Source organism: Melanostigma gelatinosum (assembly GCF_949748355.1).
Source record: "Melanostigma gelatinosum genome assembly, chromosome: 20".
NCBI lineage: Eukaryota > Metazoa > Chordata > Actinopteri > Perciformes > Zoarcidae > Melanostigma > Melanostigma gelatinosum.
The window spans coordinates 14,810,747-14,835,777 of record NC_136653.1 but is presented as its reverse complement, the minus strand read 5'-3'; the positions used below and the strand labels follow the sequence as shown (position 1 = coordinate 14,835,777).

Below are 25,031 nucleotides of genomic sequence, written 5' to 3'. Positions count from 1 at the left end.
GCTCCAGTCACTGCGGATGCTTTTCAAACTATTCGAGTCTTTGTCGGAGCAGCAGGTTGCAACGCCAAGACGCTCCAATGTGAGGACGCGCACACAAGTCTGTCTCTTACATTCTCTCTCTCTCACACAGCGAATCCGACTTAACGCCTTAACGGCGGAGTGACGCCAACAACTGTCTTGCAAGACGCACAGAAAAAATATTGATCCTGAATATTTCTCTCGAAATTATTATGTCACTGGAGCCTGCTGGATCTGTCCTCACTGCAGAATAATAACGAAAAAACTACAACGTGGCCTAATTTACATGCTAAAATACATTAGCACCGTGTTGTCGCGCACTTTTTTTTATTTTTAGCAAATTTTCCAAAGACATGGATCACAGATGCTAACTGGAGGAACACTGAAAAAAAACTTGGCCAAAGCTTGAAATTCCTCCAGTTGGGGTATTAAATCGACACCCAGGCCTTTCTCCTCCCTCTCCTCCCTCTCCTTTCTGCGGGCTGACATGTCTGATAGACCACGCTTTCTCTCCGCATTGTCGCCCTGTCATCACAACAAAGTACATCTTCGGGACACCGTTTTCAGAGGCCTTTGATCTGCAGACCGAAAGGAACAAAGTTATGTAGAGAAGGGGATGATATAGAGGACATTAACCCCCCCACCCCCCCCTCAGTCCCAGTTTGAAAAAGCAGAGAGACAGTCATTGATTATTAGTACAGCCCATAAACGATACATGCAACATTTGAAAGGACTCCCTCCATTGCATCTCTCATGCAAAATAACTTTCTTTAAAAGTAGCCCACATATCAAATTCATTCAATTATTTTGGCATCATGCAGCTCCTGTGAGCAAAGAAATAGTCCTGGAGGAGATACACGTTTAAAGTAAACTCACTATTGGGCCAACAGCAATTTGTTTGCAGAGCTAAGAACTCCATCTGCTGTTTCCATGTCTTTATCTTCCTAAGGAGGCATAATTGACTAGATCCTGTAATTATATTGTGCAAAGAGGGAGACTATTACTGAGGAAGTGTCCTTCCCTTTGTGCCCTTAAGGCTGTCGGAGTCTTCATTTCAAAACTGCCCTAAAGACTAATTATGATATTCTGCAAGTCTCACGGGAGCTTTTTACATTTGACACAGTCTGTGCAATCCTTTTGTTTTCACCCTCTGATCTTCACCACCGAGCCAAACTATAAGAACATAGTGAGTACTGTAAAGGGTGCAATAGCTGCTCTTTTGGGTCACACTCATACCCCTGAAATGTGTTAGAGGGCTGCTGTTGTACAGCTCAACCAGTGTGTGTGTAATAGTAACAGTTTATTGGTGCCAAAATATTCCAAATGCACCTTTTTGAAGGCAGTGTATCAATGGGATGTGAAGTAGCAAAACGCACCACGTAATGTCTTTTCCAGTCCTCGGGTCGTGATTTATTACAGAGCAAAAGTTGATTACACTGGCAAAGTGCTGAGTGCCAATACATGCCCTTTAGAGTTGGAACATTTGCAGTAGCATGTTTTGATATGTGTTATTTTATGGATTTATTCTGAGGATCAGGAACTGTATATGTGCATTATTCAACATTATAAGACCTGTGATATTGGTAACTTTAAGAAGCAGACTGTTCACTGTCTGTGGGAATTTGTAGAATTTAGTTTTACCCAGAAGTTGGATGGACTGGAACATCACATGTACTTCAACATGACATTGTTCATATTATGCAAATGCATGTATGAGCAAAATGACAACAACAAAAAACAGCAACACTAAGCAGTGTAATTATCATCACATCGAGCCATTTGATGAAGCTTCGTGATGAAGAAGAAAGGGGCTCTGCTGTCTCTGTTCCCCGTGTCATCTCACACGCTGCCACTCGTGATAAATGAACACATTCCTGCTCCCCTATAGGCTGCGAGCGACGCCATCATGTCCCTCCTGTCATAAACAGCAGTCGTTCACTGCCTCCGTTAGTATTTCTATCGCTCCCAAGCAACTTTCCCGCAGTTTACTGAGTGATTGTTGAGAGTGACTGCAACATAACGACAAGCCTGCTGGAAAAGGAGGGTCCGACCCTCTCTGCTGCTGTTGTGTGCATCACAACAGCTCAGTGATGCTTCACATATCTCTCTATATGTAAGCATTACTCTTGTTGGCTGATTTATGAGATTATTGTTGACATGACTCATATTTCTTGCACGGTTTAATTGTGTTTATAGAGTTACAGTCCAAGCGGGTAAATTCAAAACATATGTGTAGATTTGGTATTGGGATGATTTACAAGCCTTGCAATCTTAATAAATAAGAGTTATTTATGTTTTCTCATCTTAGGTTAAATTATGAGATGGACTTTTTGCATTTCTTCATGATTAAAACAGAAAAATATGAAACTTTATTGAGACATCAAAGTTAGGGAAGTGGTCAAAAATGAGTGACTGCGCCTTTACAGTGAATATATATGAATATATATATATTATTTGAATCACAAATATATTTTTTCCGAATTCATTAATTTTACATTGTTGTTAATTTGCCTTGTAATGACTCTAAAGTGTCCCTTTGTCACCCGCACAGCATTGAATGTGATGCAGGCCGGTGTTTGTTTACAGTCGACTCATGACAGAAAAGCTGGAGGAATCCCACCTCCGAGAGCTCCACTGACCCGTGTCTCCATCCAGCAGAGACGTAGGTAGACCTCAGCGCTGACATGAATGGTAACAAGTTTATCCCTCCCGCAATATGAAGCATGTGCGTGCAGGCGCTTCACGGGGGCCCTTCAATGCGTTTTAAACACGTTTACAGCATGAATCACATCCTTGTCAGACACTTCCAGTGTAGTTTGGTAGGTTTTTTTTTTAAACAATTTCTAGCTTTCATTGTGCATTGGCTTGCCATTTCCCCCCCCTCTTCATCCTCTAGCAATGTTTTTTTTTGGGGTGTTTTTTTTTTTCTGAGATCACCAAAAAGTTCACAAACACCTAAGAGCCACTGACGTCCTCTCCAGGCCCGTCTGTCTGCGAACGATCCATCCGCTCAATAGGACGTGTCCCGGCAGCGCATGTCCCCTCACAAAAGACAATTGTGATTTAGACAAACATTGGGGGGGAAACATAAAGGCAAAGGTCAAGTCCTCTTTCAGTTCAAGTGTGCTGCGATTCACCTACAACACAACGGGCACAAAGAGTTGCAGCTACCTCCGTTTCTAAAGGGGATGTGATTACCCGCTTCACGGTGGAGGAGGAAGATGCTGATTCTCAACCTGATTCAGATGAAATTAAGAGGAAGAGCATTCTCCACAAATCAGCAGCAGGATTCTCCCCCCTGCCCTCCCCTGCCCTCCCTTCCACACACTAACACACAAAGACAGAAAAGCCAGAATTCCTAATATCACACACGTATTATTATTATCATTATTCTAATTATCATGCCCCCCAAAAATATGCATTTTCTACAATTCAAGCACTGGGCCGTGCGTGTTTCTTGTGTTATTATTGCAAGTTCAATTATTTCTAGAACAGAGGGATTAGAAGAATAAGTAGTGTTAATTGCGCGGCAGGTATAACGAGCAGGTCTAATCCTGCTTCCCCCCTCTTTGTATTGAGTTTTTGTGGGCTTAATGAGTGGCAGGTAGGGCTGCTTCCTGCTTTCTCACATGCTCAAATAGGCCTCTCGCTGCTTGCCGTCCTGGACCCTGGCTGTGTACAGGAAACAATTGATTTTCAGCATCAAGTTAATTATGCCTAGAAATTAGACAGCCTTAACGTTGGGTAAGGACTCAGAGGTTGATTTCCTGACAGCTCTTAACACACTCTCACATATCATTCACGCCAGTGCGTTTTTGCTATATGTGTGCAGTAACGTGAGGGAAAACGACTCTTACCTTGCTGCTGGCTGCGCTTGTTTTAGAATACGTGTATTCCACAGTGTAGAAATACAAATGTTGCTCTCCCAGTAGGTCATTTTATCCGGTCTTAATGCTGAATTTGGAGAAATAAATGGACAAAAACAAATCCTTTGGGCTTGGTTCTGCACTGGTTTGACTCGTTTCCTAGGCTACCCAAATCAGCATTATGAAGATAGCCTAAGCTCAAAGAATGTCGCAGTGGTCGACTTATTATTGGAACCAAGAAAAAAGAAATCTTATTGAAACTTTTCCTTTTGATGAATTAACTCATGGACAAGGAGGATAAGCCGCCTCGCATAGCGCCTTCTGCGCTGAAGTAGGAATAATTTAACAGAAAGTCCCGCTTTCTTTCTTTGGACAGAATCAAGTGCCTTTCATTTTTCTGTGTTTTTTGAAGACTCTCCGAAGTAAAAACATATTTTTTTACACCGAATTATTGCGTAAAAAGTATTATTATTCAACCCAATATTAACATAGTGTCGATGCAGCTGAGATGAGGTGACAATAACGTTTTGACGCAGAGATAAAGACCCGCTGACCTCTCCGAGAGGGACTTTAGCCTGCATATGGTTTACACCTCAAATTGAAATTGCCTTCTGCTGAAAGGGCTTTTTCTTTAATTCTATTACCGGACGTGAGCTCGCTTTGTTTCAATACTGTCGTATCAAAATGATTGACAAAGTAATAAACGCGTCATGCTGCTGCATCTGATTATGTCGCGGCATTTGCATTGGACATCGAGGGGGAATATGACAACCTTGACACGCTGGGGATTTGCTCTGTCAAATAAACACGTCTCCAAGGATCTATATTGTTGCGGTGACAATACCTCCCATTCATTGCATTTCAAAGTATTTCAAGTTGGTGTGTCGTTTTGATCAACCGCGGGTTGTGTAGTGGGTGCAGGATGTGCATGCGTTTGCAGATGTGGGGTCATAGGAAAAGAAAGAAATAATGAGAACGAATGAATAAATAAATGCTTGTCCTGAGCGGAAATTAACTACACCGGCGACACCGTTCCATAATTAATATCGCCCCCTCCTCTCCCTCTCCCTCTTCCTCTCTCTCTTTCTTCGTTTCACAGGTTCAGTCCTTTAAGTGCCTCTTGACGTTGTAGTGGTCACACAAGCTGCGTGCACTGCACAAATTATCCATTTTAACAAATCGTTCATTACAGTGTTTATTTTTCTTCTTTCTTTCTAGGAGTATAACATCAACTCTTTACATTTGCGCAAAAACAATCTAAAAAGAAAACTAATATTTTTTTATTTCGATCTTTTTTCATATTTAAAAAAAATATATATACAGGCTATTTTGAGTCTTTTGGGATTTTTGTGCAGTGTGATTCTCTCTGAAAACGTACACTCCTCTAATTTATTTTGTAATAATCTCACTAACATTTAATACTTCTGTACAGGCTTCATGGCGTTATAGATGGAGGCCATTTGTATCCCATGGCGTGCCCACCTACAGCAGGTGATCCCGATGTCGTAACGTGTCAGCGGTGGCCTGACATAAGTATAATAATAGTTAATAGAGCGTGATAGAGAGAATGGTATTAAACCAAACAAAGATGTGTCGCAAGCAAAAGTCTATGTCTTCATTAGCGCGATCTCCAAGGACCGTCGAACATTTCATTAGTTTGTAATTTATGAATGTTTGACAAATATTAAAGAGTATGTAAATATGGGAGGCGTAATGTCTTTCCTGCGGGAGGTGGCGAAATGACCCAAAGTCGTCGATACTGCTAGACTGATCACGTGCATTATGTCCCTTCTCAAACTGTGCGTTTGCGTGTCTGTTCGGAACATATTTCCCATCTGACGTGTGAAATAGTGCATATAAACCAATGATTCATAATGTTGGCGGCATCTGCATCTCCTAATATGTGTTATTTTGATATATGATGATATACGGTCTCTTTTTTATCGACTGTATGAATGCACTTCTGCCATTATGGCTCTGGCTAAATCAGTAGGAGGGATTTTAGTCCTAAAACGGTCCATTTCCTTGTTTGTGGACCACTTCCAGGAAAATCGTTTTTTTTGTGTGTTTTTTTTATTTATTTCAGCAGCACTGGCTGCAGCTCAACTTCTCAAGTCACATACACGCGGGGTCGTTTTGTTCACTGCTGAGACTTGAAACACGAGGCCTCTGGAACATTGCTGTCCTTGGTCGAATTTCATATTTTTTTTGGTCAGTCTCCAGGAGCCCGAACACACCTGTTCGCTGCTTTTGTCAGATCTCACCAAAACACTCTCGGATCACGCAGGGGTCAGTAGAAGATGATGAATTCTAGTTATGATAAATGACTTGTACGTCAGATCGACTTAATCGCCAAAGGGCAAGTCCTCAAATCCAGAGTCATTTATTCTGCGTGATGCATGGCCCACTTTTAAGAATCTGAAGTTTGCCTGCACGAGCCTGCGCATATGTCTTATCTCTCAGTATTCATATTAGCTCTTGAAATCTGAAATAATTCTGTAAAGTGTGTTGTCAGGTAAAATAATGAGAAATATGGTTTCAAATGACTCACATTACAACTCTGTAGATATTTTCAGGAATAAATCATATTACACGCCATCATATTATTATACTGTGTTTTATTTCTTTTTTTGTTAATTCCCCATATTTGCCTTGCTCTTCATATGCACACATACTGTCTGAATAGACTCCAACAATATTTAGATCTATTTGTTTGCTCGAGTTGCAGCAACAAGTTCTCCTGCGCGTGTGCAAACGCTCGCGCTAACGAAGGAAGTCATCACAGCTCGTGCTAACTAGACTGCGAGATCAAATGAGGAGGAAGAAGGAGATCTCGGATCAAAAGAGACCAAATGAGCGGGTCTCTGATTCATTCATGCAGCTGCATTGAGACCAGGGCCAACAGGCGTATCACACACTGAAAGGGAGCTGCTATTCAGGGTGCAGGTGTGAAGTATGTGGCACATTCTGCCATATAATGTGGCGGTTGTTAGAAATCCGTGTTCGGGCCTATGTGAGCTACTGCGGGGGGGTGATTCGCATTGGAGGGAGCCCGCTCGTCTATGAAAGTAAAATAACTCCGTTTCCTAAAAGCTGTGGATGACGGTAATCCTAAAACCTGGGGAGTGTGGTGGGGCGGTGTATAAGGTCTTATACTGCCCCCCCCCCCCACACACACACACACCCCACCCAGGTTCTCTGGATAGTGACTTATGAGAGGTTTGCCTGCTACAAAAGCCAGCAGGGCCGAGATCCTTCTTGTGGCACGCGTCAGTCTGTGGCACGCAGCGTCACTCAGCGTCCGTCTCTGTCACTCAGCGTCCGTCTCTGTCACTCAGCGTCCCTCTCTGTCACTCAGCGTCCCTCTCTGTCAGTTCAGCGGAAAGATTCAGCTGTGGCACGCGAGCATAGTTCGGCAATTGTCAAGAAGCTGCGGAGCTGAGGGGGCGGAGCCACATTTCCTGAGACATTTCCTGAGAACACCCGTTGTTGTTACGACAGATCAGCTTCCATAAATCATTTTTATGATTTTAGTTGAGTCACAGGAGCCCCCTGTTCTCTGTATGCATCCTTAGAGTAAGTACGTTGTACTTTTTTGTTTCTCATTCATTTTATTTCAGTATGATTTAGCTGGTTTTGCAACAAAATGGAACATAATACACTTTCTAAATTATTACTTTTATAGTCACTTACAACAATCGGCTACAATAATGAAAATAAATCATCCGTTTTAGAATCATTTAAAAGTATATATTAAAATTAAGACATAAAATGTCCAATCCAAAAATACATGTTTGAAAATATCTTCACTCTTCCTCTGCTTATATGTATATGTATGTCAGTAGGACATATGTTAACTGTTAACAGTTTACAGCATACTTAAATAAATATAAATAAATACAAAACACACGCACACTTTGTACACACACTGCAGCAATTCTTTTGCAGGAATATGAGCATATTTTCCCCCTCTGGCAAAATACAACACGTCTCATGCCTTATTTTATTTTACCAGTTGGTGGCGGTAATGCGCCAATTCGTTTGCCAACCGCCAGTACACCAAAAGGGAGGAGAAGAAGAAGCAATACGTGTTTTATTGATCCATTTCCTTCGTACAAGTCAGTCAATCAACTTCCTTTCTCCTAAAAGTATGCTGATTACTTCGACCTACTATACGTATCCACAGGTTATCCACGTAGATCGTTCCCTTTAACACGTTTTATAACACGATCCCAAACACGTATTGCTTTTCATCTACGAGCGGCGTGATTCAGTTCCGAGAAAGAAAAGAAAATTACGTTCAATATAGGATCACAAAATATTAAAAACGTGGCAGGAAATTGCTGATATTATGAATGTATAACACGTTAATCTCATCACTGCACTCTATTATTAAACAGCCTCCAGTAGACCTTGCTTCAGTTACCATAGTAACACAATCAGTGATACATTTTCAAAATAGTAAGACTTCTGACAGTCTGCCTCCACCTACAGCTCCAGAGATCAATCTTAGCGGTCACAAGACAGTTAACATGACAGCAACGAAGAAAGGAGAACACATTCATCTTGTTTTTGCTCTTGTCTTGTGAGATTCGGAATTGTTTGAATATTCTAGAGTCAAACTTTCTATATCTCAATGCCAATACAACTGAATAAATTGAATTTGGACCACAGTATTTGACCAACATTATATCTTCTCATCTTGGCCTTTAACTTCTTCTGTTTCACCAGTCGATTCAGGATTTAAGTGTGACAATTAAATCAATGACTCAGGTCAATTAGGCTTAGTGTTTGAAAAGAATGAACCAAACATCTCTCTATATTTTTCAATTGTCATTATTTATTGCTTCATGAAGTACACATGCTCACTTTTCTATTACATACAAATAACAAGTAAATACATGATGTATACAACTTGGTTGCAAATTAACCATCAACATCAAATATCTGTCACTCTGCATCACGCTCGGTCACTCTGCATCACGCTCGGTCACCCTGCGTCCCGCTCGGTCACCCTGCGTCCCGCTCGGTCACCCTGCGTCCCGCTCGGTCACCCTGGGTCCCGCTCGGTCACCCTGCGTCCCGCTCGGTCACCCTGCGTAACCCTCTGTCTTCCTGCGCAGATTGAAATACTTTTTTTACACTACCCTGATGACTCCGTCCTGGCAGCAGGACTGGGTCCTCCGCTCCTCACTCATAGTATTATTACAACGGGGTACGTAGCGCTGTCGCTCATGAGCACAACAACACAGGCACGGAAAGCTTCTTCTTCTCCTCCCTTTTGGTGTACTGGCGGTTGGCAAACGAATTGGCGCATTACCGCCACCAACTGGTAAAATAAAATAAGGCATGAGACGTGTTGTATTTTGCCAGAGGGGGAAAATATGCTCATATTCCTGCAAAAGAATTGCTGCAGTGTGTGTACAAAGTGTGCGTGTGTTTTGTATTTATTTATATTTATTTAAGTATGCTGTAAACTGTTAACAGTTAACATATGTCCTACTGACATACATATACATATAAGCAGAGGAAGAGTGAAGATATTTTCAAACATGTATTTTTGGATTGGACATTTTATGTCTTAATTTTAATATATACTTTTAAATGATTCTAAAACGGATGATTTATTTTCATTATTGTAGCCGATTGTTGTAAGTGACTATAAAAGTAATAATTTAGAAAGTGTATTATGTTCCATTTTGTTGCAAAACCAGCTAAATCATACTGAAATAAAATGAATGAGAAACAAAAAAGTACAACGTACTTACTCTAAGGATGCATACAGAGAACAGGGGGCTCCTGTGACTCAACTAAAATCATAAAAATGATTTATGGAAGCTGATCTGTCGTAACAACAACGGGTGTTCTCAGGAAATGTCTCAGGAAATGTGGCTCCGCCCCCTCAGCTCCGCAGCTTCTTGACAATTGCCGAACTATGCTCGCGTGCCACAGCTGAATCTTTCCGCTGAACTGACAGAGAGGGACGCTGAGTGACAGAGAGGGACGCTGAGTGACAGAGAGGGACGCTGAGAGACAGAGAGGGACGCTGTGTGACGCTGCGTGCCACAGACTGACGCTGAGTGACGCAGAGGTGCCAGTGCCACAAGAAGGATCTCGCTGTCTCTCACAAAAGCTGCCGCAGGGCTGCAGCCTTAAACCTGCCCCAGCTTTGCTTGCTCACATTTTTATATGCGGAATACAGTTAATTTTTAAAGGTTGTCATGAATCTTCACGAGGGAAGCTCGTGAAGCTCGTGGTGGCCTACACATCAACAGCCACGTGATTCGCGTAAATCCCTCACGGTAACTCACCTGGACTTTATCAGAATATGATGTTCAATAATCATGACGAGCTTTATGGTTGCACTTAACTTGTGGATGTGCGCGATCAAATAAATGAAGTGCAATGAAATAGGAATAAAGTAATAATGTTTAGATAGTGAAAACAACACTAAACTGTATAATAGAGGTGTGTTGGGAGCTTTTTGTAGCCATATGTATTCCATCTAAACTCTATTTACTTATTTATTGACGATAATAAATAGAAAAATCAATGCATCTTTTTCTTCGATCAGCGTTTCCAGGATGCCAGCTCTGTTATAACATCTCTGTCCTGCGGTCTGTTTCTGGCGGCTCTAGTGCACCTGTCCCTCTGCCTTTCTCCTTTTTTTTGTGCCAATTTCGGCCACTTCATTCCTGATAATTATGACCTGGTTGGTGTCGGAGGTGCTGATGGTGGTGGTGTTGGAGCGTGGGGTGGGCGTGGGGGAAAGGGGGGGGAGGGAGGCTTTTACTCCTAGACTGCTAATCCCCCTATTAAAAGGGTTTTGTTCAATAATGCCGGACAGTTTCCGGAAGTAGGATTACCGCCTCCATTATTTTACAAAGAAATGATATTTCACACTCAAATGAGCCTTAGGTTGCAGCAGTGGTACTGAGAGGGCCTTGTGGGTGAATGAAATGGATTCATATTCTTTATGTTGCACTTTGGCAGTTCAAAACCTCCCCCTTCCTTTCTTTACTTTTGAACGTCTTCTATTCTACAATTAATGTGAATAAAGGATAATCCCTGTGAAACTGCAAAAACACCCATCACCTTCCTGTTTTGGACTGGCATTCGTGTTGCTGCTCAAGTGGAGGCTCTTCTCTTTCTCTGTATATCACAGACACACACACACACACACACGCACACACCTGTTCTTGATTCTTGACCCATAGCTGATATCAGATCAGAGGTTGTCGCTCAGCTGAAGGTGGGAAGCCCCGATGAGTGAACCCAACAGGATCAGTTGTTACAGATCCTCGCTAATGGTTCGAGCTGCCTGTGGTGTTCAGTGTCTTGCACGCCGAGAATTTCACTTTTGCATTTAAAACCAAAAGTCGTCACGTGCCAGTTCACGAACGCTTTACTTGCGATGCTTTGCAACCAAAGCCCTGCACTTGTAACAGCTTCATTTCTCATTGAAGACAGGGTATTTATACTTGGCAAAAGTCGTAAATTACGAGGCGTAAAGGTCACTAAACTATTGCAGAGCAGAGGCCGGTTTTCTTTGATCTGTGCCTGCAGTAAAGATCGAATTCGCGAATACTTTGGCTGAAACAAATGACACACGGACCTCGTGGTTTAACCCTCTCGCTTCTTTCTCGAATGAAACAACCCTTTAAACGCTGCCCATCCTTCACTTTGAGCGCTGAATGGAAAATGTTTTTACGCGACTCAGTTAGTTCTTGTCCATTTTGACGACTGGAACTAAAAGCTTTAGACGGCCCAATAGAGAGGAGGCCAATAGAGAGGAGCCCAACAAATCGGTGACAAAGGGCTTTCCGTGTCATCAACGTCGTTCAGACGACCTAGAAGAATCCCTCTGATATCAACTCCCACTTTCAATTGAGATCCAACTATCTTGTTGCTTCTTTTTTTTCTTAACGCACAAGAGCTGGTGCCAAAGGAGGCATCATCATCTGCTTCTATTTGGTTGGTTTAGTGTTTGTTCCTTTCTTTGAGCAGGGCCTCTTCCACAGAGCAAACTGTCATGCACTTAACCAAACTCTATAAACGTATCAGAGAGTTGTAGCTGTGTTGTTTCCACCCACTCCTGCGTTAGTCAAGGCTGAGAGTAAAACGTGGCCGTCAGCCAAACGTTTCCCCAGCGCAGCAGAGCTCTTCAGGCTTATGGTTCGTTGCATATTGTCACTTCTCCTCCAGCTTATTTCACACATTTTATTTATTTATTTTCAAATCTGCAAGTGGTGCACAAAGCTGAAATAATTCATTTAAAAGTATATTGTTAACTGTGTATTTATCGTGATAGGCAGACCTGCTTTTATCGTTTTACATATTTCATGCACATAGTCTAAATATGATTATGGTTAAATTTATCCATTGAGCAGCTCGGCCCTCTTGCAATGCAAGTCTATTATGGGGTGGGACAACTGCCTTTTAGCGGCTTCTCCTTTGATTGTCGTAAAGTAGGCTGGAGCAAAAGAATATATTTTTCTTCTTTATACTGCCCTCGTCTGCAACATAAAGGACGTAGATTACCGTTTCCTACCCCATGGGAAGCAAATATTACATTCTTTAGAGCGGGCTTTTGAGTCCACGGACTTGGCCCCATATCATTTGAGTTTGACTTGGCTATTGCTATAGAAATCTTAATTCACCATGAGGATTCACCGTCGTGAAAAAAAATGGCTCTTTTGTACAAAATGCTCTTTGAAGTCTGGATGAGAATATTGTAGCCCTTCATCAAACTCTGCCCACATCTGCATCAAAAAAACACAGCTCAGCTGAGAAAGTAAGACTTTACACACGTTTTGAATTCGCCCCTTTCACCGAAAAACACTGAGGAAAATAAAGTATTTAAATGAACCGTAAAGGACCTTTCACTACATTGTATTGCTTTGAGCTTTAGCTGTTTTTATCTGAATCTGAAAAGTAGACGTGGATATATTATTACTCGAGCTTCCCTACAAGTTGTGAGTAAAGGAGGCAATTTGTTTTTTTATATATATATTATTTTTAAAGACATGACAGAAATGTTCCCCAAAAAAACTTTTTTTTTTTAAATTGGCTGTAAATTCCATATAAACCCGAATGGCTCAGCATTCACTTTAGTCATACAAGATTTATTCAAAATACCCACATATTACAAGGCAATTCGGTACGCATTTTGAGTGCCACTCGATTTCAGATATTTAAAAAATGAGAAAAAAAAATATTGACAATGATACAAAATCACGTAATGCCCACTTTGATAACACATTTATAATTTCACGCTCGTATATCAAATACTGCAGGCTTAAGAAACAGTTCAAATGTTGACCTTCTGCACAAATGAAGAAAACACAAAACAATGCTGTAAACCGTTTGTACAAATAACTGCAGTAATTGGTAAGAAACTACTTGGAGACAGATCCGTACAGAACTATCAACATCAACACATCGAAACTTACAAAATGTACAAATGTACATGGTTGCCCTAATTGAAACATGCACTTTGGTTCGATAATACAAAATCCATCAATTTCAGATTGAAAAATAAATAAAAACATATTGAAGTCAAAACTTGGAATTTACAAAATCATTTTTCACCAACATGCCTAGCCTACAATAATGTACCACGTAGTCTAACGGATTTACACGACTCTCTCCACAAGTGGACCAGTGGGCCGTCAGGGCGTACAGGCACCGAGCCAACCATTTTGAATAAGCTGAGGTTTGAAAATATATTCTTTTTATTTTGCCTGGATATTAGCACGTCTTTAAGGTTTGCACGTTTTCCTTCCAATGTGGTTACAAATGGGTCTCTTGGCTCTGGGTGTCTGTTTGGTGGCTCAACCAAAACGGGACCAGTGGGCCTTCGCAGGCATATAGGCACCGAAGCCAAACCATTTTTAATAGTTAGGCTTCTGAAAGCGTGTTCGGTCACTTGTGACTTCTCTTTGAGTCCACTTGGATTAAAACGCGTCCCTCGGTTCTGGGTTTCTGTAAGGCGGCTCATCTGTGGGGTCAGGCGTGGAGGGCCCGCTGGGTGGTGTCTGGGCGCCACTGGCACCTGAACTGTGGCACACGTACCATTCACTTAGATTCGCGGGTTGGGAGGCTCCCACCGGCTCCGACAGCACCGAGGAGCCTCCTGGCTCCCGGCCCAGGTCTGAGGAGGGGGAGACCAGGGACGGGGTGGATGACTCGTAGCCTGAACTGGGCGGGGGGGACTTGCAGTGCACCTTCATGTGTTTCCTCAGGGAGCTGGGGTGTGTGTAGGACTTATCGCAGCCTCTCACTTTGCAGTTGTAGGGCTTATCGCTGGTGTGGACGTGGGAGTGCTTTTTCCGGTCACTGCTGTTGGCGAAGCGTCTGTCGCAGCCGTCAAACTCACATTTGAAGGGCTTCTCACCTGTGAACAGTGATTGTGACATAATGAAATATAGATCAATAAATTACGGATTCAAAAACATTGACGTTCCCCAATCAGGCCTTGTGCTATTTATTTAACTATTTATTTAAGAGACCATCTTCCAACTATAGCAGTTTGTACTTGACACAAATCTTTAATGTTTAAACAATGCGGGTAACCCTATTTTTGGCATATGTGGGCTTGAAATAAACTAGGCAACAAGTCTAACTATCTGTGACCCAACAGACAAAACAATTATAGTTCTTTTTTTAAGTATAAAAACAAAGCTGTGACAAATACAGCCACTTTTGATTATTTGTTTCTTGATTTACCAAACATAATTTTATATTTAGTATTTACAGGCAACACTCCCACCCCCCCTACCCCCCATGTGCACTTAAAAAAAGTGTGCCCACTTGGACAGAGCTGCCATGAGTCTGGTGTAAACAGGAGGGCTGAACCCCCACTGTCCTGGGTCTATACCTGGCGTACATGCATCAAGGCATACGTCAAAACAGACAAGCTATGAGCACAGACATAGCAGGCCTAAAACCAACGGAAGAACAATGATAAATGTAAAAGTATTGCCACCAGGCTACACCTACTGTGTGCTAACACTGTCTGCTATTTGAATCCTGCAAATGGTTATGGACCTGTCTAATTTTGCGTTTTAATAACAACTAGTTCTACCTGATTATGACAAGGCACAAAAAAACTCAAAAAAACACACTCTGAATAAATTACACGGAAATCATCCGCTGCTGATTTTTGTCCTCCGATTAAAGCTTTTGAGAATATGTAATTGCCTCTGTCTAATTACACTTGCGGGTTGAATATCAATTTGACCTTCAGCTGCTGGGTTGAGAGAGCCAATCAAGGATATTAGTGTCGTACAAGAAAGCGTCGAGGAACAGACCCCAGGGGCAGCCCCAGTCATAACCACACTTTCAGATTTTAAACATGATACCAAAGACCAGGCCCCTTGGGAGTCAACACACAGAAATAATTTAACAGATTTGTACTTAGGTAATGTGAGCAAATGATATGAATAATACATAGGGTGCAGAAATGGAGCAGAGGGGGAGTGCCATGCAGCCACCGAAAGAGAGGAATGTAGTCATTGTGTTCATTTACAAGTCTGACTCGACATTTTGAGGCCTTTTCCCCCTCACTGGCTCCACAGCACGTCATTGTTCCACAAAGGCAAGCAGCCATATTGTATCTTCATATGTTTTTTTTTTTTTTTAAATCAGAGCTATAGTTCAATCAGAACTGCTGCTTGGAGCTGCAATGTATATATACTTCAGTCATTATAGACGCAGTCAGCTCTGCCAACCTGTTGGTGAATTATTTCAGCCGTCTGCACTTGTCAACTTGTTGCTTTGGCTAAAGGCTACCAAGAGCTGATCATTCCAAGAGCAGGCTTATATATTTCACCACGCATACATGTTATATCACTCTGGAAAATAAAGGTGTTCAAATCCTCTTGAACATATGTGTAAAATACAAACACTCCCCTCTCTGTAGCTTCACGTGTAATGCAAGCCAACCAACTATTATTATTATTATTATTCTTGGTTGGAATAAAGGCATAACACTGCTCATAAACACAGCTACAAGTGGCTGAAAAAACACACATCATCATCATCATATCAGTCACACTCGATGTGAAGATGAGTAGCGTGCATGGACCAGACCTAACGTGGGCCTCGGTCTTTGTGCTGTGGTGTAAACAAGAGGTTGAGACCGTCAAACGCCTGAGTGAGCTGTACCATAATCCCGAACCTTTGCAAAACTTGCGAGCACTGATGCACCTCACAACAAACAGGTGGGCAGTAGCTGTCGCGTGCTGCTGTATCAGCAGCACAGATTGATTCATGGCCACGGTGCATCAGAGGGTATTTTAAATGCTTAAAATTAAAGAAAATGTCATTAAAAGTCGTGAAAAAACGATCTGAAAATGATTCAAAGAATCGCTTCACTTTTTGTTTGAATTTCAACATGCAGCTTGATTTTTTTTTTTTTTTTTTTTTTTTTACATATACCGGTAGTACATTTCCACAACATTTCCTTTTATGAATATATAGCCACTGACCTGTGTGCGTCCTTTTGTGAATCTTAAGGTTCTCGGATCTTGCGAACACTTTCCCACAGCCGGGGAATGGGCATGGAAACGGTTTCTCCCCAGTGTGCACTCGAATGTGATTTACAAGTTTGTACTTGGCTTTAAATGGTTTGCCTTCCCTCGGACACTCTTCCCAAAAACAGATATGGTTCGCCTGCTCTGGTCCACCGACGTGCTCCACCGTCACATGCGTTACGAGTTCGTGCATGGTGCTGTACGTTTTGGAGCAAAGTTTCCTCGGCGATAGCTCCGGCTCCAGCCACTTGCAAATGAGCTCTTGCTTTATCGGCTGCCTCATGTAGCGGAAAAAGGCTCCGGCTCCGTGGTGGTGGTGGTGGTGAGCGCTGAGATTCATGTTCAGATTCAGACCACCGTAGCCATGCAACGGCGAGGCGGAGAACGGATCAGCCCTGGAGCTTGCCACTTGACTCAAGTGATCAGACCTAACGTACATTTCTCCAGGTAGTCCTAACCTTATTTGTCCATTCAACGCTTGGCCACCCGGGGATCCGCTCGAAGACTGGTCGTGATGGAGTCCGGAGAAGAGGGTATGGTTCCCAGCGTCGGGGTGATGACCATAGTGTCCGGGATAGCTACCTGTTGTTGAGACAAACATTCCGTGGTGAGAGGCTGAACCAGCAGTCTGGTCAGTCAGTACTGGCATGACTTGAGCTGTCAGATCTCTCCGGATGAGGAAATCCCTACCTGCAGATAAAGCCTGGGCCGTGTGAGACATAGAATAGGGGACCGATGTCGCCTGAACCGGGCCAAAAGCTCCCGTTTGACTGGAGACCACTTCGCTGTGGCCTGCCATATGATGATTGTGGTGGTGGTGATGGTGGTGGGGATAATGATGGGCTGGGCTGATTTTGAGGGCCGCGGAGTGCCCCATGTGTTCTGGCCCGAATGGACTCGGCCCCAGGCGGGGTTCCGCAGTAATCTCCCCAGGGTGCGAGTGAGCCATTGAGTGTGGATGGCTGCTGAACCCCGGGAAGCCTGTCACGCTCTGAGGGGTATGGTGGTGATGATGGTGATGGTGGTGAGCCCCTGCCAAGTCAACTAATCTCAGCGCCGTGTTCCGTTTGGAAAACGTAGGGTCCATCACGGGGCTTCCCAATACATCCACGCTCATTACTTCCTAATTTTAGAATAACTTGACAGCAGGCAAAATAATAATGATGATGACAAATATATTTTAATCGCAATGAAAAATAAAGAAAAAAAGACTTTTTAAAGTTAGGTCTATCTGCAGACTACATGAAATCCCATTCGGTTGAGAGGCAGCAGCAGGACGCTTTGATACTGAATAGAGATTCATGGTAGGCGCTGCAGCCCGTGGAGCCAAACAATCACCCTGCGCTCTAATTGGTCAGAGCTCGGTGATTGACGTCACCAGTGACAGTTTCCAACGTGAAGAAAAATGTCTTAGCGACGGCAAGCAGCCAGCGCGCATGCGCAGTGCCTTAGGCAACGCTTGAAAAAAAATAGTTGTTATGCAAAGGTTATTGTACAATAAAAGTCCTAAAATGTTGATCCAGATATACAGTCGTCTTTCCTTTGTCGCAGTGAACAAAGGCTGCGCGGCTATGAAATAGCAATTTCCCCACTTCGATTCTGCAATTACAAAACAGACTGTCTCGCAAGAGGATGCACATTGCCAGTATAAAAGTTGTTAGGATCATAAATAATGCAGTGATATCTTCATTTTGCCCTGCAACCTATGAAGGACAACTTTACGCACAAATTACGCACACTTTTACGCACGTAAAAGGTCGGCGTCAGCGGTTAACATAACCGACGGAAAACTCCACGTGGGAGTTTAAAATAGTCCGGAGTATATATCATTAATATGCGTTTTGATAAATACCCATATTTAAATATCCAGCCGTTCGCTCTCCAGCGCGTATACTGCAGCGTCGACTCCGTGCTCTGCTCGGTGGGATCCGTGTAAATAGTAAGTGTGAATAGAGCGAACTGCGGCCATTGTCCCGAGGGGAAAAATTGTAATGGACGGGACCTGTTGTTATGATCCGGGGTAATTTTGCTTTCGACCCAGGACGGCAGCAGATGAGGGTCACAGGAGGTGGTGCCGTTGCAGCCTTAAAACCAAAATATAACGTGTGTGTGTAAGTATCGGTTATAATATCTTACGAAGTATACCATTTTGTTATCATTTCTGCTTTTTGTTTGAATGCTTAATATAAAGATATTAGTTATGGATCATAACAACATGACGTATAAATTATCTGTTAATATATTTTTTGCCGTGCACTTTGTTTTTTAAACCATCAGCCGACTAACAGGACTATTTTCAAAATAAAACGTGTGTTCACTAAAATGTTTGGATGTTACTGTACACGGATTACAGCCTATGTGGACATAGATATAAAAAGAATACTTATCACAACTACGGCATTTAAAATCTATGTATTGTATTGCCATGGTAATACTTTTATAAATAACTTATAATTAACAGTCAAGACTAAGTATATATATTGTGTACTGCAACAAAATAGGTGTGTGTGTGTGTGTGGGGGGGGGGGGAACTGAACGGTTAATCTTTGTAGTTGCAGACAAAAATAAATGACTGCGTGAAGCGACCTTAAAGAAGGTCACATACAGTACTAATCACTTTGATGTGAATATGAAATGTGTTAATGTGTTATTTAACTTCTGATGTGATCATAAGTCATTGGCGGAAATGTATTGTTTCAGGCGCTCGTCATCTTAACCTCGCACTTTTTCGTTGATAAAGTCAACTGGAAATGGTATATTTTCTTTCTGGGTGTCTGAATGTGTCGTTTTCAGATTAAAAAAACAACAGCAAAGTAAATGATTGAACATGCTGAATAATAATACACTCACTCACTTTATTTTTATAGGAAAACAATCATTTTAAAAATGTAATTCCTCTTGGTTACTTCTATGAATTGACGTGTCGACATATTTGCTGACAGCCTCATGTCCAGCACGTTAGAAATTGAGTCAATATTTTGAGACATGACGGATCCAAAATATGTTTATTCAATGGCCTTTACGCATGGGACTCATGAGGCTCACAGCTGCCTTCAGAGGCATCACAGCACCAGCGTACTGCAAAACTTTGAAGTGCTATTTCTGGTCCAAGTTGTGCCTGCACTCACTCTTGGAGACCAGAAGCAGGGGAGTTGTATCAGATCCCAAATAAAAAAAGAAGTTGCATATTGTAGCGCGGTCTCCCAAACCGCTGCTTTGTTCTGTTTTGGCTAAGTGTAAAACATACATAGCTCCAAGTAGCCATTTTAAATTCTAGTATGCCTCCAGCATTTTAGGATCATAACACTAAACGGTTAATGGCGTGTTGATTAGGGTGCATCTTTTACGCATATGGCTAAGTTATATAGCCATCTAATTTATCGTAATCATTTTGAGGCACATAAATGGCACTGGAAGTTAAAATCCACTTGTTAAGGCATGTAGAATTCCAACAACTCTTTTATTGGCATACATTTTCTAATTGAGCCTCTCCTGTTGCAAGTCTGACTAAATGACCTCCACTATCCACTATCCCTCTTTCAAAGATATGCCATTCTTACCGTTTCCACCTGTTGAACGATCCCTCCATATTTTGCATAGCAGAGTAGCGGGCTACCTAAACCGCTGGATCAAGTTGAAGGCGTACATGTTAAGATGAGAACAACATAACGTCTCCTCTTCCCTTAGTCTCCCAAGACTGACTTGGAAAATGCCTTGCAGAAACGCAGCCTAGTAGCCAAGAATATATTTTAATGGTCCGCATGGCACGTCTGTGCATGTGGCTTTGAACTCTAGCGGCCGGAGGTTCCTGCAGAGAGCGCCGCAAATCCCACTTGATAACTTCGACAACCCACAACGTTTTACACACAAGCTATGCATCACTGGCCTGCAAAAAAAATGACTAAGTTGCACAGGCACAGCCAAATCGTGATGCATACATTAGGCATACTAGTCGATCCAAGTTAAATACTGGCCTATATCGGTAACCTTTTTCAACGTGCTGGTGAGGGAATCTAAATCACAGATGTTCCACTGGTGTGAGCTCCAGTGGAGACACCGAACCGTTGTGTTCAAGGGGGACGGAACGACACGGAGTGCGCACGAGAGGCAAGACAACAAAACGTTACGTGGAGTCACTGCGAGGTGAAAGGAATACGTTGATAATAACCCAATAACAGACCTTTAAAGAGAGCGATGGAAGTGGGCAGACTTCATATCGGGCGTTAAGCTTTCCCATGGGGGGGGGGGGGGGGTTCCCGAGAAAAGAGCCAAAACTCCTGTATCCGTATACATGACACACGTCACGAGGGTCCATCTTTGAATGGCATAAGGTGTGTTTATTGAATTGTTGTTGTAATTCATTATTCTGACATTGCAAGCTTGTGTCATACACTAGACAGATAGACAACACACACACACACACACACACACACACACACACAGATAGAAATATACATACATTGACATGCATAATGTGTGGGTGCTTAATTGTACAAAAACGTCATCCTCTACACCACCAAATGGTTTTGGTTGCTAATGTCTCCATGTTAACAAAGACCTGTAGAAACATTTGCTTTATAAACTGCAGTTTATGATAAAACGCTTTATGTGGCTGCAAAACGTGCTTTGACTTTCTACAAGGCCAGTTGTTGCCTTGTGTTTCTCAACTTTTGTTTTGCTGTTATTCAGCCTTTTAACCAAATCCACTGTCAGCAATCTCACAATATCTGGGATTGATGATGCAAAGAGGCCAATGGAAGTGTGGGCCCTGCACCGTGGATTGTTATTTGGTGAGTGGATGTTATTGGGGGGAAAGGGGCTCCGCCAATGAGCGCGCAGCTCCACGGCCACGTGACCACCCCCCTCCTCTCCCATTCATCAGGGCTGGACTGTGTTGTCTTTTCAATTCATTTATCTGCAGGAATGATTGCGACTATCAGTCTAGAGCTCACCGCCTGACTGAGGAGGTGAAAGTTGCGCCACAGGAAGATAAACCACAAAAGACAATATTGCATGTATACATGATTCTGCGTGTGCATCGGATGAGCGGTATAGGGGAATTCCTCGCGTCCTAAAAAAAGTAAACAGAAAATCGGTGGATTTGAGAGTTTGCTCAGACGAGAGAGGTCCAAGAGATAGAGCGAGGGGGAGGAAGAATATCTGTGCGTGATTTTTTGATTTCTGCTCTCAGTCGTCTCGGCGAGTCTAGACTGAAGATGCTCTTGGACGCAGGACCGCAGTATCCCACCATAGGAGTCACTACTTTCGGCTCCTCACGGCATCACTCAACAGGCGAAGTCACAGAGAGAGAAGTAGCGCTGGGGATCAATCCCTTCGCGGATGGGATGGGCGCCTTCAAAATAAACCACAGCTCCCACGATATCGGCTCCGGACAAACGGCGTTTTCCTCCCAGGCGCCCGGCTACGCGGCAGCCGCCCTGGGACACCATCACCACCCGACCCACGTTGGCTCTTACTCCACGGCGGCTTTCAACTCCACCAGGGACTTTCTCTTCAGAAATCGGGGTTTCGGGGACGCCACCGGGGCGCAGCACAGTTTGTTCGCCTCCGGAAGTTTCGCAGGGCCACATGGACACTCGGATGCAGCGGGGCACCTGCTCTTCCCGGGGCTCCACGAGCAAGCGAGCCATGCGTCTTCCAACGTGGTCAACAGCCAGATGCGGCTGGGCTTCTCGGGGGACATGTACGGACGGGCCGACCAGTACGGCCACGTTACGAGCCCACGGTCCGACCACTACGCGTCGACCCAGCTGCACGGCTATGGCCCCATGAACATGAATATGGCCGCGCACCACGGAGCAGGGGCCTTCTTTCGATACATGAGGCAGCCGATCAAGCAAGAGCTCATCTGCAAGTGGATCGAGCCGGAGCAGCTGACGAATCCCAAAAAGTCGTGCAACAAAACTTTTAGCACGATGCACGAGCTCGTGACCCACCTGACGGTGGAGCATGTGGGGGGACCAGAGCAGACCAACCACATCTGCTTCTGGGAGGAATGCGTGAGAGAAGGAAAGCCATTCAAAGCCAAATACAAACTTGTAAATCATATCAGAGTACACACCGGAGAAAAGCCCTTTCCGTGTCCGTTCCCCGGCTGTGGCAAAGTATTTGCTCGATCGGAAAATCTAAAAATTCACAAAAGGACTCACACCGGTAAGATCCGCTCAGATTGCCCGCTTTTTTTTCCTGCCAAATCCATGTTGACAATATCCAATTCAAGATATGCATGCGATCTGGCTTGTTTTATGTGGCAGCTGGAGTCTCCTTACTGGCATGCGATTCATTGCAGTTGTCAACAGACATTTTTCCAAATGTTATTTTTAAAGTCTTGTTATTTTCTGGTGCAATTTCTTCTTGTGATACATATTTAAATTTAATAAAATTAATTAACCCATGGCCTTAAGTGGCTTAGTCAAATATATTTGCAATGTGTAAGTAGTCTGTCTGTCTGTCTGTCTGTCTGTCTGTCTGTCTGTCTGTCTGTCTGTCAAATATGTAAGCATAAAGAGGCTGCCTTGTAATTCTTCACCATTAGTCTGTTTCCTCGCAGACTATACAATAGTGTATGATATGTCATTTTGAGATCCGGTGTTAAACATTGCATTTATTCTTTAATTTTTTTCTATTTAGGTGAGAAGCCTTTTAAGTGTGAGTTTGAAGGCTGCGACAGGCGATTTGCAAACAGCAGTGACCGCAAGAAACACATGCACGTCCACACGTCTGACAAGCCCTATCTCTGCAAAATGTGCGACAAGTCATACACACACCCCAGCTCCCTCCGAAAACACATGAAGGTAAAAGAACCCTTTCTTTCTTATGCATGTCTTTTTTTTATTATTGTTTTAACAACATTGCGAAATGGTATTTCACATCTTAAAGGTGTTTTTTCCCCTCTTGGAAATGAGAATAAAAATATTTACATTGTGTAATAATATTAGAGGAGGTTCATTTTTTTTTTTTAAAGAAATAGAGAAACATAATTAAATATTCCTTGCCAATTTCTTTCTTTCTTTCAACCCCTAAAATAGATTCAGCTCTTAATGACAATAATAATGTTTCGGTTATGTTTTTCCCCCACATGTTAAAAACAGTTAAATAAGGACATTTGTTTTGATTCATTTCTTTTGTCGAAAATACAAAGCGACCAAACAGGCAATGCAGGATGCTTTTTTATAACGTTTTTCTTAATGTTGAAGGTCCATGAATCCACCAATCCAGCACCGCAGCCATCTCCAGCGGCCAGTTCAGGGTACGAGTCGTCCACACCTCCCACGATAGTATCACCGTCCACAGAGAACCAGAGCAGCAGCTCCATATCACCAGCAGCCTCAGCAGTTCACCACACAACCAGCCACAGCACGCTGTCGTCAAATTTCAATGAATGGTACGTGTAAATATTTTTGGAACAAAAAAAAAAGAAGTAGAAAAAAGACTACAGAATTAAAAAAAAAAAAAAAAAGAAAACTGCTTGGAATCAAAGACTTTATAAAGTCAGCCAGTGAAACATGGACTGAGAAAACACGGGAGGCCCGAACGATCATTTAAAGGCTGTCTTAATGTCAATGAGCGAGAATGCATGGACAAAAAGGAGGCAAGGACAGCCACCGAGTTTAACTTTTTTCCCCTCAATATTCCTTTGAGTCCTTATTTTTACTGAGAGACTGCTCAGACCAGTTCTCAAAACGCATGCTATCTCCGGGTAGAGGCCTGAGTTTTTGTACATAACGATCTCACCAAGTTGGAAAAAAAAAATGTAATATTTTATTTTGTAAATAATTCTATCACAGTTTAAGGGAATTTGTGAAAATGTGGTCCCTAGATATATGGAAAATGAGATGGGTTTTAAGAATATTGCGATGAATAGACTTCATTGAAAAGAATGTTATAGTCGTGAACCAAATGTGAATTATTCAGTATTACTACAGTCTACACGTCGACCTAACCGACTCTTAGTATTAATGTGCTTTTGTAGGCTATTCAGTGCAACATTTTCGTCCAAGGTCCAGTTTGAGTAGCACAGTATCATTGTTGTTATTTAATGTCATGTCGATAAATCGTGTAGTGAAAGCCTGAAATTCCGTGTCAACCTGTTTATGTACGTGATAAATATAAAATCTCTGTCAATTGCTTTGTCTGAAAGGAAGTATTATTACATGTAAGTAGCTCAATTTTCCATATTTATCCGCATGTAAAGGACCGGTAACATGTTAGATATGATCGGTATTTATGGAGAAATGCGCTCGTATGTAAAATTTAGTTTACAAAAAAATGTTTGGATACATTTCGTACTATATTAAAGGATTAAAACAAACAAGAATGCATTGCGTTGGAGGTTATTGGTTTCTTTGGTGAGGTTGATCTCAACATGGGTGCTGTGTGGAACTAATGGGTTCCTTTTATGTAAGCTGCATAAAATATAATAATTAGCTGCAGACTACAGCAGACCTTTTTTTCACCATAATAATGTATTCATCGCGGGTTCGATGAAAGAATTATCACACAAATTATTCTAACTCTTTATTTTCTGTGTGTGTGTGTGCATGTTTTTGCACGTGTGTGTGTGTGTGTGTGTCAACGGCAACATTTCATT

General features: G+C 42.5%; 2 protein-coding genes across 3 annotated transcripts; one reads left to right on the top strand and one right to left on the bottom strand.

The window, feature by feature from the left end:
* Positions 1-13,136: 13,136 nt before the first annotated feature.
* Positions 13,137-18,379, bottom strand: zic4 (zic family member 4). 2 transcript variants are annotated; one of them, XM_079291564.1, is made up of 3 exons: positions 17,111-18,379; positions 16,376-17,002; positions 13,137-14,280 (listed from the first exon to the last, which is right to left on the bottom strand). In XM_079291564.1, the coding sequence occupies exons 1-3, from the start codon at positions 17,535-17,537 to the stop codon at positions 13,841-13,843; spliced, it is 1,494 nt and encodes a 497-aa protein (XP_079147690.1). In that variant the 5' UTR covers positions 17,538-18,379; the 3' UTR covers positions 13,137-13,840. The 2 variants fall into 2 exon arrangements, with proteins under 2 accessions (XP_079147690.1, XP_079147689.1); XM_079291563.1 differs by having other exon boundaries at positions 16,376-18,379.
* A 2,875-nt stretch (positions 18,380-21,254) lies between these two features.
* zic1 (zic family member 1 (odd-paired homolog, Drosophila)) lies at positions 21,255-24,745 on the top strand. The gene is made up of 3 exons (XM_079292509.1): positions 21,255-22,594; positions 23,072-23,235; positions 23,638-24,745. The coding sequence occupies exons 1-3, from the start codon at positions 21,637-21,639 to the stop codon at positions 23,833-23,835; spliced, it is 1,320 nt and encodes a 439-aa protein (XP_079148635.1). The 5' UTR covers positions 21,255-21,636; the 3' UTR covers positions 23,836-24,745.
* The last annotated feature ends 286 nt before the right edge of the window (positions 24,746-25,031 follow it).

Coding starts and splice junctions, on each gene's coding strand:
- zic4 (XM_079291563.1), bottom strand. CDS start 17,537: ATGAGCGTGGATGTATTGGGAAGCCCCGTGATGGACCCTACGTTTTCC. Junction 14,281..16,375: donor TCACAAAAGGACGCACACAG/GTCAGTGGCTAT, acceptor CACTGTTCACAG/GTGAGAAGCCCTTCAAATGT.
- zic1 (XM_079292509.1), top strand. CDS start 21,637: ATGCTCTTGGACGCAGGACCGCAGTATCCCACCATAGGAGTCACTACT. Junction 22,595..23,071: donor TCACAAAAGGACTCACACCG/GTAAGATCCGCT, acceptor TTTTCTATTTAG/GTGAGAAGCCTTTTAAGTGT. Junction 23,236..23,637: donor CCCTCCGAAAACACATGAAG/GTAAAAGAACCC, acceptor TTAATGTTGAAG/GTCCATGAATCCACCAATCC.